The sequence below is a fragment of the Xiphophorus hellerii genome, chromosome 11 (genome assembly GCF_003331165.1).
Source record: "Xiphophorus hellerii strain 12219 chromosome 11, Xiphophorus_hellerii-4.1, whole genome shotgun sequence".
NCBI classification, from domain to species: Eukaryota; Metazoa; Chordata; class Actinopteri; order Cyprinodontiformes; family Poeciliidae; genus Xiphophorus; species Xiphophorus hellerii.
Genome location: NC_045682.1, coordinates 8,470,524 through 8,486,600, shown reverse-complemented (window position 1 = coordinate 8,486,600; position 16,077 = coordinate 8,470,524). Strand labels below are relative to the sequence as shown.

The 16,077-nt window shown below is 41.3% G+C and overlaps 1 protein-coding gene across 4 annotated transcripts; it reads left to right on the top strand.

The window, feature by feature from the left end:
• Nucleotides 1-786: 786 nt before the first annotated feature.
• Nucleotides 787-9,812, top strand: LOC116728913 (pannexin-3). 4 transcript variants are annotated; one of them, XM_032577251.1, is made up of 6 exons: nt 811-945; nt 1,157-1,422; nt 6,549-6,691; nt 6,962-7,176; nt 8,040-8,791; nt 9,154-9,812. In XM_032577251.1, the coding sequence occupies exons 2-6, from the start codon at nt 1,239-1,241 to the stop codon at nt 9,210-9,212; spliced, it is 1,353 nt and encodes a 450-aa protein (XP_032433142.1). In that variant the 5' UTR covers nt 811-945; nt 1,157-1,238; the 3' UTR covers nt 9,213-9,812. The 4 variants fall into 4 exon arrangements, with proteins under 4 accessions (XP_032433143.1, XP_032433141.1, XP_032433142.1 ...); XM_032577252.1 differs by having other exon boundaries at nt 787-945; nt 1,230-1,357; nt 8,040-9,812; XM_032577250.1 differs by having other exon boundaries at nt 787-945; nt 1,230-1,422; nt 8,040-9,812.
• The last annotated feature ends 6,265 nt before the right edge of the window (nt 9,813-16,077 follow it).

The window sequence follows — 16,077 nt, the reverse complement described above, 5'->3', positions numbered from 1 at the left end:
ATGTTCAAAACAGTTTAATGAAATGTAGTAAGCAGTGTAAACAGGAAACAACTTGCAGCAACTTCCCCTGTCCAATCGAATGAACAGGTAAGAAACTACTGTCTGCCAACACAGAGTCGCTTTCATTTTTGTACTATTTTGTAACCGTTTCTGCAGCCTATTAAAAATATACAGTATCTCCTAAATTCAAAGAAGCTAGGAATCGGAGTTAACTGCCGACTCCAGTTGAACATTTTCTCCAGTCTGAGAGAGCACATGATCAGAAGAGCTGCCATGAAATGATGATCTTAAAACTTGTTTTTTTTTCCCCCCTAGAGTTTTGGAAAGAAACTGCTCCAGCCCTTCAGCAGCACTGACATGTTAGCATAAAGTATCTTTTCAGTCACCAGTGTTCCCTGTACGTCAGATCCCCTCGAACAGAATGCGCGCTCCGTGTTTGATTCTCTCTTAATGCATGCAGTCAGAAACATGCCTGCCTGTACGCCGCAGCGTCTCAGCAGTGGCTCAGAGGCTGAAGTGCAGGAAAAAATAGAATCAGAATGACAGAGGCTGGAAAAGCCACTGGCGAAGGTTCACTTGTTTGAAGTGGGCCACAGCCAGCATGCTTCACAGCCCAACTACAGCAGAGCCACAAACACACACACACACACACCCCCCCCCACGCGCACACACACGCCCACACACATAGGCTGCTTCAAGGCCCACTGTTGAGTACTGGAGGTCTGCTGCTGTCAGTGCCATCTGGGCACATGTACGCTCCCAGATGTCCACTCTGTAATTAGAGCCAGACCCGGCTCGGCCCGGTCCAGCCCAGATCCAACCCCTCATTTACCAAGGCACTCCCTGAATACTTAAGGAGCTTTCCAACTCCACACGGGCCTGAAGAGGGACTGTTTGGCTCCGCAAACAACGGATATCAGGGGGGAAAAGACTGGAAAACTAAAAGTAAGGAACTTAAAGGTTTCATTAGTTGTTGAAGCTTTTTTTGTTGTTTTTCTTTCTTTATTTTTTTTTTAAAAAGCCTAAGAGACCCAATGACATTTCCGTGTTATTGTATCCCACTTTGTTAATAACTAACGACGCAGTGGGAGTGACGTGTTGAAGGTCACGAGCAGGACTTTTTTATTATTATTATTATTTTCTTTTTTATGCACAGCTGAACGCTTCAACCGTCTCCCTCTCCTCCTTTACTGTCCTGAAAAATAAGCGGCTCTGTTATCACCTGGTAGGTATCCAGAATGTCAATCGCCCAGGCAGCGGCCAAGGCCATGTTATCAGATGCCCTGCTGCAGGACAGCTCTGGGATATACAGGATCAACCACCTGGAACTGGAGCTTCCTCTGGACAAGGTCATCAAGTATGTGTCTGTGGGCCTCCCACTAATGCTGGTTTGCATGGCCTTCGCCCGCGAGATCTCCCTGGGTGAGCAGTTCTGCCTCTAAGCTGTTTTTTTTTTGTTTCTTTTTGGTTGTTGTTTTTTTTAAAAACACAGTGGCAGGACTTTTGCTTTGTTTTCCATTTGCTTTTGCCCTTTATCATACCCTGCAATAAGAGCTTGGCTTTGTGTTCCACAGTGGTGATTTTGTTTTGGTTGGGTTTTTTTTTTGCTCTTTTTAAGCAATATTAGAATTTTCTGCATATTAATTATGTTGTGCTTGTCCTGAACAGCCTTGTGCCAGTTCACCCTCAACGAGAACTACTTCTAAATTCATTCAGCCCAGAGCAGAATAATAAATTCATGATCACAGTTCAGCGTAGCTCCCACGCAAATTAGTCCTTTTTCAGTTATTATATTTTATGTATGAAAAAAATATATATTTATACATAAATTGTACAGGATTTTCACCCTGGCCTTTAACAGCTTAATTTGTTGAATTCTGTCCTGTCCTTTTGCTCACAGAATTGGGTAAATTATATATATATATATATATATATATATATATATATATATATATATATATATATAAACAGCCTGGTATTACAGCTTATATGAAGGGAGAGTTAATTTGAATGGGTTCATGCATGACGTTGTCAAACGTTTCATGCAACGTTTGACATGAAACGTTGCATGTCAACGTTTCAGGAATATTGGAATAAATATTCCAATATTTATAGTCAAACGTTTCAGGAATATCGGAATAAAGATACAAATGATTGATGTGTCCCAATTAGCTCGGCTCAAAATTGTTTCAAATCAACAGAGTTAAAGTCCATGAAACTGAAACGCAACTCGGAATTTGGACTCATGGCCTTATGGCGTCTCATTTGTATGAGCTTTCCAAATGTAGCAGCATTGCTACGCTTGCTACTGGGCTTTGGCACAAACTAAAACCGCAATGATCTCTGCTGCAGCAGTTAATCTGAATGCGTTTTTTAAATTTTATTTTCAGAAGTAAGTTAAATGACAATTTCTCTCCTGCAAATGGCCGCAGCAGCGACGCAGCAGCCAAACAAAGTTGCTGAAAGAGAAACTCCACTGGGGAGTTGATTGATTTTTCTGCCGTTTCATTTGTCATCTAAAAGGTTTTCAGCCAATCTGAAAGAAAGAAAAAAAAATATATATATATATATATTTATATATATATATATATATATGGAATGGAAAATCTCACGACCAGGGTGTCTAGAGTCATTCTAAAAGGAGGGAGAGTGAGGAGACTGACTCTCATGACTTTGAACAGAATGTCTTCCCTTCAGAGCTGGCCTGCAATCAGCACTGATGCTCCTGATGCTAATTACCACAGGGGATGATTGAGAGCTGCGTTTACTGAGACGGGCAAACTGTAATTACAAGGCAAAGTTCTTGTGTGGCGGCTCCTCTCTATTTGAGTCAAATGAGGGGATATGTTGATCAACCAGAAGCGGGTGGGGGGCTGGAGTGTCGGGCCCATCTCATGGATCCTGGCTGCCTGGTTTGCTAGACTTGACAATTTCACAACAGTGCTTGATTGCTCTGCCGCAGAGAAGTCGGGTTTACTTGCACCTGCACTCTCAGCCAAGAAATCTTGTTCAAGGCACAAATGTGGCGGGGATCTGCCAACGTTAATTGGGGATTGGGAGATGGAGGCACAAGCTTCTGCTCCGTCGCCAAATAGGCAGAGGTTGAAGGGTTTTCCAAGATTTACACTAAAACGTGGTTATTTGTGTATCTATTTTTATTTTTTTTGCCAAGGCTGATCTGGTAACTCGTGTCTGCCCATGCAGTCACAAGCAAAAAAAAAAAAAAAAAAAAAGAAAAGAAAAATGATTCCCTTCGAGGCGGCGTTGTTGGTTTACTTCCTTGAGGGTTAATAACGTGAACTCCTGCCTTTCGTTTTTGGAGAGTTTCACACATGAATCGCCTAGCAACCGTGTGCAAGGAGAGTGTCGTCGGGGTAACACTTGCAGGGTTATGCCATCCGTGTGGCAGCATTATGGTATTTAATTACTGGTGAAAGCCGAGCACGTGGAAACAGATGCTCCTGCATGTATTACGAGTGCACAGAACCGTGTCTGCGAGCGCAGGACGTCTGCTCTACAAAGACAAACAACGCGCAGCAAGCTGAGGACGGGTGCAAAGACCTGATCAGCGTTTCTCCTCGTGTTCGTCGCGGTTTCGCCAAGACTCGATAGTCAGGTTGACATTTGAGACAATGGCTGACGTCTCCTCTCACAACCCACGTGTTCAGCGGGTTCAGGTGATAGATGTCACTGCAGAAATTAGATGAATTTGAATCGAGCTGATCTGATGGCTGTCTGAGTGAACGACGACACACTTTCGCGAGATTTGCACCGTGGACACGGAAGGGACACAAAAACCAGCGAGCAGGTGGCAGACAATGAAAACTGCTGTAATTCCACCATTGCACATTGATCGTCCATGCAAACTCCAGACCTTAGTGCAAAAATTAATTGCTCTGTTTACTTGTTTTAGTCATTCAAAATCCATTCTATGTAGTTATATGTACATCTTTATATTTAAATCTTCCATGATTGGGGGTTTTATAGACTTTTTTGTTGTTGTCACACATGTACTCCACCAGTACATAGCCACGTTTCACTTAACTTTTTTTCCATTCGTATTTTTGGAGTATTGCATTAGAAATGGTTGATGTAAACAGCAAAACTTGAGAGAACTAAGCAAAAAAAGATTTTATACTTGCACAAGTTGGTTTTTCGCTTTTCCAAAAAAATAGCTAACACACTAAAGGAGAGATGGAAGCATAGCTGCCAAATAAGTCATGCAAACTTTTACCTAGCGTGACTGATCAGCTCTTTCCACCGTTTTAGTGCGTTATAATTGAATTTCTTTCCGAACGTCTCCGGACAGCACATGACTTCACAAACAGTTGACAAGACAGGACAGCCACAACTGGTCCAATAGTAACACAATCCTGAAAACACCTCCCCATTTCTCTGAGATGTGCACCCCATGCTAGTTTGCAACCTCTGCTTCCTGTTTGTCGCAGCCATGCATGGCGTCAACATCTGATGAAATTATGCTTTGCTCCAAATCAGTAGATTAAAACACGTCTAATTTGCATCCCCTTTTCATTTTTTGCAACCGTTTGAAAGCTCGTTCAAAATTTCTCTTCACAATCAGACGGCAATGTAGCTGTTGTGCATCATCTGCCTTGATGTAGATTGAGATGCTGAATCTAGCAGCTAGTCGAGTAGGGGCAAAGATCAAAGCTGTCAGCCACCTTAAAACAACTCCAGAACATTGATAATTGCCATAGGAGTAGTAGATGTAAAACCTTTGGCAGAAAAGGGAAGCAAAGAAAAATCAACAACAAAGCTCTCATTAAATGTCTAACTTTTTTTTTTTTTTGGCTTTGCCTTACTTTTATTTCAGAGATACTCTTACAACAAATTCTTTATTGATGTGTTTTCTGAGTGGGTTTCACAAACAAGGATCGCTCATGAGATGAGGTGACACCAGAGGAGTGTCTGATCCCACGTCTACACAGAGACTTCTGGGTAAAAACCCTGCAAACCGATTCAGCATTCTCCAGCACGCCGGATCCGTGCCTTAAGGCAGTGCTTCTGAACCCTGGCCCTCGGGGGGAACCGCGGTCCTTTGTGTTTCGGAGCTTTTTCCTGTTACAGCATAACTGATGCAAATGATTGCATAAACCCCATCAGCACGCCACCGAATGCTTCCGAAGCACGCAAAAATTCTCCATTCGTTTAAGTCAGGTATGTGGCATAGGTGAAGCACCTAATGCAGGGCAGCGGGCCCTGAGGATCAGAGTTAACTTGGGAAACCCTGAAATAAAGCCTTTAAATACCAACCCTGCATATTATGGGATGCGGCAGTCTGTAGTAGTCTGCTCAGCTGTAGATAAATCTGAACAGATTTCGAGATGTTTGGTTTATAAATAAAATATTTGAAATACATTGTAAGGAAATCATGGTGGCAACACAAATATTGATCTCTTGTGGCCTTAATTCACAGCAATGAGACAAGAAAGGTTAAGGGAAGGACAGGGGAAGATGTGCAGGAAAGGTCCTGAGACTGGGAATCGTAGACGGCCATGCTGAGTACTAAAAGCCGTCTCTGTATGCGAGGTGCTCACACCACCCACAAGAGTTTTTCTTTCCAACCATTTGTGGATGACATTTACAAGCCTTTGCCTCACAGAAAAGACAACTTTCGTAAAAGTTTGTGAAAAGCCATAAAAGGTCCTGAATTTAGCTTGCATGGACCAGTCAAAGGATAAATATACCGTACATCAGCAAGCTGCTCCCCCCCCCCAAAAAATAAAAATCTTAACACGTTCTACCACAACTGTTATTGTCTGTTTCACTTTTGTGTTGAGCTAAAAAAAAAACAAAAAAAACGGTCTGAATAAGGTTTCAAGTTTAAAAATAATGAAACACCATCTTAACTACACACATCCCCATAAGTAAAGTGGATTTAGTTTTAGCTGACTAAGAACACACACATATGATAAGAGCATATGGAAACATGTAGCTGTGATCTATAATAAGGTTGGCTTGTAGCACGAATCACACCCTCTCAGTAAATTAGTGGCTGGTTTTTACTTCCAGAGCTGGGCAACGGAAGGCGAGGCTAAAAAAAAAAAAAAAAAAAGTCTCTCCCATCACTTTGAAACTGGTGGGACACACCAAGGGTGTGCCCCACCAGTTTCAGCCTACTGTTAGAGGGTGGAGCAGCCATGGTAAATGACAGATTGGTGTAGAATGGATTCAAGTGGTTGAACCACAATGTGGTAATGTCTAGGTGGACTAAATATAAGGCTGCAGAGGCAACAAACTTAGAAAGGAGTCATCCAGGGTTTTTAAATGTCAGGTTGCCATTTGGAAACATGTGATTTCTCTGCTGAAAATCTGTATCACTGAAGGGAAAAGGGCAAAAAACAAGCTCAGATCTCTGCGTTCGGTAATGAACCTCCAGCGCTGGTATATGTCAGTTTTTATGTGGAGATTTGGAGTGCAGGGGGACGGCTGGTAGGCACTCCGATACGGCATGATCAAGTGAAAGTTGTAGACCTGTTCCTCACGTTTGCAGCTCAAATTACAGCTCTGATTTGTTTATTTCGCAGGGCCTCAAATCAGCTGCTTCCCTCCCAGCAATTTCACAGTTAAGCAGGCCGACTATGTCGACACGTACTGCTGGGATTCTCTCATGCATCACGAGTTTGACGGCGACGGGAACTTTGAGGAACGCTCGCTCTGGGTGCACAAAGTGAGTGGAAAGCGTTTGACTGGGTTCCCTTGACTTGCTTCACCCACTTACCTCGACTGATAGGCTGCGAACAGTCATACGCCGAAGCCTTTTTCTTTTCTTTTTTCTTGCTAAAAACTTCAGCTGAAAATGTCACCATACATTTTTAATGAGGACCTCATTTGCAAAACGCAACAGAAAGTTCAAGTTCTAGTTTGTTTGAACTTGTTCCTGCCCTCTTTATTGTTTCCTTGGCCCATTTCTGTCATCTTTCTCTCGTCGTCGTTTCAGATGTTTCCTTACTCTCTGTTGGCCATGGCCATCCTGATGTACCTGCCGGCTCTCATCTGGCGCCAGCTTGTCACACCCACACTGGGCTCAGACCTCCTCTTCATAATAGATGAACTTGACAAGTCTTACAACCGATCGGTCCGACTGGCCCAAAGCATTCTGGATATGCGGCAGAATACAAAAAACCCGCTCACATTTCAGGCCGAGCTTCAAAGGTAAGACTTCTCCGGCTCTGCTCATGGCACAAACATTTGTTATTTTATATTGGCCTGTCAAATTCTATATAGCTCTGTAGTCTTGCTTATGGTGACTAGCCCAACCTCCTGGGTATTCATTCGCCCCTCTGGAGTCCTAATGATTCCAGAAAATTTTATTTTTATTGGAGCGGTAGAAAAACATACTGACACAATAAAAAAGAACAAAAAATACTGCAGAGAAGCTGTTGATTTCAAATATAACAATATGTATTCTCCCAACTGGAATATCTTGATATTCTTGGCCACTTTTTGATACATAAAATATGTATTCTCCCATTATGTAAATTTATAAATAGTCTGGTTTCCATCAGTTCTGCCAAGATGCAAGAGAGGACTAAACACATTTCTCTTTTATATTGGACAATGAATTTAATTTGACACAATTGTCGCAGTAGGAGACATACTGTAGTTTGTATGTCGTTAAATATTTAGTGTCAGCATGTACATGTTAAGGTTGTCCTAGTTAAGCTGGCATCACTCACCTAATTGCCACGTCCTTGCTACTTTTTTCTTCAGTTAAATTTTTTTTACTCGACTTTGAAATGTGATACACTTGGACCTTGTTATCTGGTAGTCGTAGTGTTTACAATCAATACAAAAACATCCCTTTCTCAGACTCTTTGCCAGATTTTGTCTTTTTATCGACCGTCAATATTCCTGCCTCATGATGTGTGTCACACGATAGTCATGTGATGTCCAATCCAGTAACATGTAGCCTATCAATAGAGCGGCATCTTGAGGACTATGATCGCGTTTGAGAAAAGATGTTGCTGTGTGAAAAGCAACGTCTTCCTGACTTTCTTCTTCTTGTCTATTTCCAGAGCCAAGCGGAAGAGATACTTTGAGTACCCCCTTCTGGAGAGATACATGCAGTGCAAGCAAAATTCTTACTTCCTCGTCAGCATGCTGTTTTTGCGGGGCTTCCTCCTGCTGACCTTTATGACCTCTGCCTGCCTGTATCTTGCCTACTTCCACCTTTCGGCCTTACTGCAGGATGAGTTTAACTGCTTTGTTCGTACAGGCATGCTGCGGGATCAGAACTGGATTCCTGAACTGGTTCAGTGCAAGATGATTGGGCAGCTGGTCTTTCAGGTGATAAGTGTGGTCAACGGAGCAATCTACCTCCTGCTGGGACCCATCGTGCTTTTTAGCATTATTCGACTCTTTGTTTGGGACACTAGCTTCATCTCTGTGTATGAGGTCCTCCCAGCCCTGGATCTCATCAACCGCCAACGACTAGGCTGCCCACTGAATGACCTCAACGTCCTCTTGCTGTTTTTGCGTGCCAACGTAGCTCACCTGAAATCCTACGGGCAGGTAAGAGCTTTGTGCTCCCTTGCGCCGCCACAAGTGGGCAACACAACAGCCGGGCAGGGCTTGAACGCAATGCTGACGCAAGAAGAAATGGAGGAACGCGAAGAAGCAGCGATGGAGCTCGCTGAAGAAATAGAGGAGGCCAAGGAGGAAGGAAGGCTCAACTTGGTGGACATCATGACTATTCTGGGAGCGGCTCAGGGAAGAGTGGTGAACTGCAGTGAGAAGAAGCCCCTAATGGAAGAAAATATGAGCCTGGGTACCACAACACTTATCTATACACTCAAACGTATACTTTTAGCTTCTATTTTCATTTTCATCATCTGGGACGTACAGAAAATCATTTAGTAATCTCCAGAATGCTACTGCTGCTTACATGCTGCTTTTCATATTGTTGTGTAAGGAGATTAAACGGAGGTGAGAGCAGCTCAAACTGTAAACAATTTACTCAAAATGAATGGTTTCTTTATTATTATTTCTTTTTTTTTTTTTTTAACTCCGTTGCCTTTTTGTGTAAAACAGAAAGCAGCCTGTAGTATTTCTTTAACATTTCTGGCACATGCAGAAGAGATGGATTTGTGGTACTTCTTTGCCCTAACTGACCTCTCTGTTTCTTTACAGAGCCAAACCACCAGGGGTACCATGAGTTGAAGGAGACTGCACCATTTAGTCAGTACTAGACCTTCAATGGACTCAATCAATGTGATAGCAATGGGGGGGTGGGAGTTTTAAGACGTCTGGGAGAAGAGAGGGTTGGACACCAGTTGGGGCTCAGCACTCTAGAAAAAAAAAAAAAAAAAACTCCTTTAGAGTTTCAGGTCAAATTGTTCTGACTAGAAATGTCAATGGGATATGGATTTGTCAGGTTTTAGCTTCTGGGCTTGTGTAGCTGCCACAGATCTTTCTTCTGTCTTTCAGCAGAGACCTTAATGTGTTTTTTAAAAAAGAGTCAAAGGAAAGTTTGTGAAAAAAAAAGAAGTGGTTCTTGTAATTGTGTTGCCAGGATGTCACTTGTCAGGAGAAAACACTTGTGAAAAGCTCCAGCTTTCTGCTTAGTCAGTATTTATTTGATGTCAAGAGACAAAAGCGCATGTTAAATGGAAACTGCTGTATGATTTTAGTACTCTGTCAGTTCATTTTCTGTGAGAGCCACTGTAACATTCAATAAGTATTACTTATCCACCGTGTTATGCACTTGCTTTTCTATGACAGCTTGCTTTTATCATCTTTCTGTTATTTTCTTTTCACTTCAACATCAAATAAAGTTCTTGGTATCAGTATTTTTTTTAAATATATAAACATAAAGAAATTAGTGTCATTTTTTGACTAATGTTGCTAATCAACCAATATAAAATGTCACACTGCCTAAATCTAACAGTGTGAAAAAATATGTCCAAGGGATGAGTAGTGAATGACAAAGTTATATGTAGGAAAGAAATGATCAGAAGATCAGGGCTGCACATTGGAACAAGAACAGCAACAAGACGGTCCTGAGTACGAATCCTTGCCTGAGGTTTCTCTGCATGTAGTTTGCTTTTTTCCCCCCTGTGTATGTGTGTGGGGTCTCTTTGGCGTAATCACACAGACACTTCAGTTTAGTTACATAATGTCAACTCTCACCGCATCATCTTGAGGCACTTTACCAAAACAAAGTCATACATACATTCCATTTGCTCCTACTTATCTAACAGTGCATTACGTTTGGTTCATTATTCAGATTAGTTTAAAAAACGTTTTCTGTCTAAGGAAACTCAGCAAATTGCATCAAGTCGTTGACTTGCAGCATTCACTCCTCCTGGACAGTCCGAAAACATGACTGTTCAGTTAATTGATCTCTCTAAAATTGTCCTTAAGCATGAGAGTGGGCGCGCACGGTTGTTTGTCTTGTGTCTTAATGTTGCTGGGTAATGGACTGGTGGCCTGTCCAGGGTGCACTCCACCACTCTCCCAGTGACTGCTGGAGAAAAGTACTGGCATCACTATGACCCTACAAGAACAACCAGGCGTAGAAAATGGATGGGTAGGTAATGAAAAAAAAAATCCTCCTATTATGTGTCTCACCTCTTTCTGAAACAGGATTTTTTATTGTTACAATTGACTGAGATCCTGATCCAGTTACATCCAGAATTCTCCGTTAGATTTGACAGCAACTGGTATCCAACAGAAATGTCTGCAGAACTTTTTCTTTCTACAGATACAGCCATCTTGATGAGTACAGCTGTCACCTCATTCCAGTAGCTGGGAGAGACTTTTAAATGTTTTGACTTTTTTTCTTCTGTCATAAAAGTTAATTAAACTAGCGGAATTTATGAGTGCAGGAAACTCTTCATAATACAAACTGACGATAAAGCATCCCCTCTTCCCTGCCGGAAAGACGATGGAGTTGTGTTCTTGGCAAGTCCCATTCGTGACAACAACTGCAGTGAAGATTTGATGGCAGTGATATATGGCTATCACATCTGAGCTAGCAGGTTGATGGGGCTCTCTCTCTCTGAGAGTTTCACACACAAGCAGTGCCCATTTTTTTCTGTGCTCTGTTTTCTTGTTTTTCTCCCATCAGCCAATATCCTGTGTTGTATTCTGGCTCACACAGATATCCTCTTATCTCCCCAGAAACAGACAAGTCATCTTCACTGTCCTGATCACTCACTCTTACAGTCTCTCAGTTCTGGGGATTTATTTTGTAAAATGACGGTGCCAGCTGTTCAGGAAAAATGAACAAACTAAATGTTGCAGTTTCTCACTTTTAACTTCACTGTAACGTTAGTCTGGTTTAGATAAAGTACAAACTGCTGATGACTTCTTCACACAACATTATTTCAAACAGTCCAGGTTGGTTTTTAAATGTCTTGGGGTCCATATAGTGTATCAGAAGTTCAGCGCTTGCCTTCCATTTGGTAGTGCAGTGATTTAGGCCCTGCTTCACCTCGTCCAACCATTTATTTCATTGTGTGTAAGATGGAAAAAAGCTGTGTGGAAGTTATGAAATGCTGTCAGAATGTGTAAATGTGCCTCATTGTGACAGACTCTTAAAGTGGTGAGTGAAAAAACCACACGAATGTAGCTGAGCACCTGTCAAAGTAATTGGCGTTCAGCATCTAGCTTTACCATTGTACCATGTTCTTTTGAGATGTAACGCTAACCAACTCAGGGATTAAAGCAGTTACTTTGTACCACAGACGCACAAGCAGCCATGTTACCAGATAATTAAGCAAGGGACCTTTTCATATGGGACACATTAGTGAAACACGCTAAAGCCATGAAATACATATTGCAGAGTTACACTCAATAGCCACTTCATTAGTTATCTTGTACCAGTTTGGTTTAAGAGCCGTTCTTGGTGGCGTAGATCAACATGGTGACGGAAATATTCCTCAGATATTCTGCTCCGTATTGTCACGATAGAAACACACAGCTGCTTATCTGTGATCATTTCTCATTTGATACCGCTCGAAGGTGCTCTGTTGCATTGTTGAGGTCATTGGAGTAACCTGACGATTAATTATACTAACCCTATTGACGTGTTCAAGAAACCAGTTTTAAGTTATGTGATAATTATGGTGTTCTATACTCAAGATGAACACACGACGGTCATAAAGGAATGGACATGGTTAGCAAAGATATTGACGGAGCATTTACCTGATGTTCATTTGGTACTAAGGGACCTTATGTGTGTCAATGTAAGTACTGGTCACCAAAGGCAGCCCTCTGAAACGATATAGATATAAACTTTCATTCATGTTTTTTCTATCAAATTCTGACTGTATAATCAAAACTTGTCAGACCAAGCAATGCTTGTGCTGGTACAACACTTTGTCTTTTTAGAGATGGTATTCAGGAAACCTTCGGTTTGAGCTACTCTTGGCTTTGGATCATCTGAAAACAAAATGTCCCTTTTCAAACCATTCCTGGATGAAACCCTCAGTAGATTATACCAGCCTCTCTGGCACTAACAAACATGCCGCCTTCAAAGTGACATTCTTGCTCTTTCTGAGGTTTAGTTAGTTGTCTTCATCACATCTAGTTACCTAAATACATTAAGGAGCTATCTTGCGTTTGGATTATTTGCCATTGCTGTTAAGTATCAATTGAATAGGTGTACCTCGTGAAGTAGCCAGACAGCGTATGTTAGTGGCCTTTATTCACTCCACATAGTCTCTTGACTTTAACAAGCTAAACTTTAAAGCAGGCTATCTGCTGATATACTTTCTATCAAAAGCAGGGAATGCCACCTCCTGTTCTCCACCCTTCATCTGGCACACAGTAAGATACAGGCGGCAGGTTATGATAATGAATATTCCCAGCCATGTATTCTGAATTGAGGGCAGTCTTAATTCAAAGCTTAACACACAGGCAATCTCATAGGCCTCCGCTCTCTGCTGTATCTGATGCAGCTGCTGCGCTTGGGCCACTTGAGGGCATCATTGAATCATGCCTAAGTTAGACTGTCGTCATTGTTTGGATAGCCACAACGTATTAATTTAGAGCAGCTTCACAACTGAGCCTGTTGATGATATTTATAATTCCTGTAATCAAAACTGAGGAGACTGCCATCCTGTTTCAAATGAGACTTATCAGACGTTCAGCAGGTCCCGTCTCCGTGGCCAGTCTGTTAAAGCCTCTCTGCCGCAGCCAGATTCAAACAGTCGTTATGTGTGAGGATGCTGGGCTTGCGCTGGCTGGAGCCTTGCCTTTTGGAACGGAGAAGTTACTGGCAGTCTTCGCTTTGTCAGCAGGCTAGACATCAATTCCCCCTGTTTTAGCTCTGCACAGCTCAAAATGGCTGGCACAATGCTCACCCTTTAAAGAGGTGTTTGACCGAGAGAAATGAGAGACCAAAGGCATCCAAAGCCTCCTGTTCAATCGTCCCCCTGTTTGCAAACATGATAGTAATGTTGTTAACAGGGTTAGCACAGATGGCTTCAAGTGACTCAATGCACGCTAGTTCTACAGGCTGCGTGAGGCAGAGATGGTGAAACGATGATTGTTGACCAACTACTTATGTCAGGACTGGCCCTGTTGTGATTCTTCTGGTTAAAAAAGAAGCTGTAATGTGTTAACAGTAAACAAAGATACAATTCTGGCAATTTTATAAGTAATGAAACTAATCGCATAACTTTTCAAAATAAATTTTATGAGCCAATAGCATACAATTTTTTAAGTGTAGCTTAGATGACCGCTGTTCTCTTCTTGAATTATTGCACACTGATCTAGCAACCAAATGCACTTCACAGTAGTTATTTAAATAATAGTTATTCATACCTTAAATTATGAATTTACACATCTAGGCAACTGGGTAATATGCTAACTAAAGATATATTATTATATTAACATTATTACATAAAGTATTTTTGAATTTGAATAGAACAAGAACCTCAAATTGACCCTTACAACCTTAGTCAAAGAGCGAGTGCTGAAGAGCTCATATCCTTGAATGAATGAAGTTGATGAGTATGCTATGCACTTCACTATATTTACACTGACCAAACTGCACAAAAAGCTGCCATTAGTGTTTTATTTTTAACAAATGCAACGAATTTTTACAATGTCGCTGAAAGCTATTACATTTTCAAAGGAGTTTTTTTTATGACAATAACATAAAATATTACGATCGACAAAAACAAAATCCAAGAAATTGTAGTGTACTATTGGCATGTTGTTGTAATATTGCCTTTATAACATTTAAAATGGCCAAAGCAGGTTAATGCAGTCTCTGTTACTTTCAGGTATTAGAATGTTGACTGTGGAAACGTTTTTGAGTTCCTATAATGACCTTTAAAATCCACTGCAGTGGAGTCCCGTGTCCACATTTTGCTAGTTTCATCAAATAGGCTAATTTGAATGTCGCAGCCATGATATGGTCTGGCAGTACTGTCTTAAAAGACTTCAGAGTTGGAGTATATTTATTGCTTAATACTGGATTCAGTATTGGCTGTAGGCTGAAATAACACTGGACAAAAGTGCATAGGCTACACTTCCTTTTTCATCATGCAACTCATTGTCTACCAGAGATTCTCTTACCAGAATTGTTCATGTAAGAGATGTGTCTGGGCAGAGATTAGCTTAGGATGAACAATTTGACTATTGTTTGTTTATTTCACTGTGTTTTGTTTTTTACAGGATTGTAAATCCTTCAAACTGCTTGGGCATAAACAGACCGCAGAGCGTATGGTATAAACAGTGTTTTATAAGGTTGTAGAATGATTAGGAGTCCTTTTTAATTATGCAACGTGAGTATACTCCATTTTACTGAAGTCCTTCTTCTGTTTCCACCATATTGTTGGTTAAGGTGCTTTGGACTTAAAAGAGATTGTTGAAAACAGCAAAATCCAGCTTATTGATGTCTGTTAAGCCACTGCCTTCCTACGATATTTAGCTCGATTCAGCTCTTGCTTGCAGGTCAGTCTGGGCTGCCTCCTGTTGACTTGAATTCGTGGAATAGAATTTCAACCGGGCCGATCAGCGAACAGAAAGAGAAGTTGTGAAAGATGACTGATCTTCTGAACTGCTTTAGAATTGTAGTCTGCCTGTACTTTTAGCAATGACAGCAGTGGAGGTGAATGAAGCCATTTAGTCGGTGTCGGCCATGCTTCCAAATATTGAATTAACACTAGCAGCTGCCTCGTTTGTCTTGACACTTCTGCCTTCGCAGGGGAGGATGGTTGTTTACAGTGCTGGCGATTTCTGGCAAGCTTCATAGCGTCGAAATGGCACGTTACATAAGTCACCACCAAACATTAACAATTGGGTAAAATTTAAAACCTCAACACAGTCCACTCCTCAGTTGCTGAGAGCTCAGACCTTCTGTACATAGCAAAGTGTTACAACAAGGGGCTGGGTTTTACCAGACTACCTTCTTGGTATCCCAAAATACTAAATTAGAAACCGTGACTGCAACAAAACTCTTCAATACAAGCCTCGTCATGCTGGTGTTGCTATGTGAGGAACCCACAGAATATTCTGATAGCCATCGACTAAAAATGTGCTGCAGACTAAAAAGAGGATTGCTGAGGTCCAGTAGCGTTCAGATATTGTTGGAGATCAAGGGGAGCGTAGGAAAGTTTTTATTTGTTGTCGAGGAGTGTGAAATGTAATCGTGAATTTGGTTGAACTGATTTGACTGTACTAAAATTAAATTGATTAATTTGAACTTAAATTTGCTTTCTTTGTAATAAAGTGCTATCTATGTAACCTAAACTGAATTCATTTGAACATAAGTAATCAAAATGAAGCGAGAGCGATAAGGACAAGCATCGAAGGTCAAAGAACTAAATCAAGGACTTCCACCTCAGCAGTTTGCTTTTTAAATTTATATTGAAAACACCAAAGAAGTTCTTTGTTGCCATCCTTTTTTTCTCTTAAGCGACTGAATCTATTGATGAAAACTGATGATGCAGAAGCTGATCACACAACCACATAATTACTTCTCTCTTCCAGAAGCAGAGATCAGACACAGCAGATGTAAAAAAAAAACAGAAGCATTTGAATTTTAAAGGTTTGATGCCACAGTATGTAAGGTGAATTTCAAACAACTCATTGTTACAC

Coding starts and splice junctions, on each gene's coding strand:
- LOC116728913 (XM_032577250.1), top strand. CDS start 1,239: ATGTCAATCGCCCAGGCAGCGGCCAAGGCCATGTTATCAGATGCCCTG. Junction 1,423..6,548: donor CGCCCGCGAGATCTCCCTGG/GTGAGCAGTTCT, acceptor TTTATTTCGCAG/GGCCTCAAATCAGCTGCTTC. Junction 7,177..8,039: donor TTTCAGGCCGAGCTTCAAAG/GTAAGACTTCTC, acceptor GTCTATTTCCAG/AGCCAAGCGGAAGAGATACT.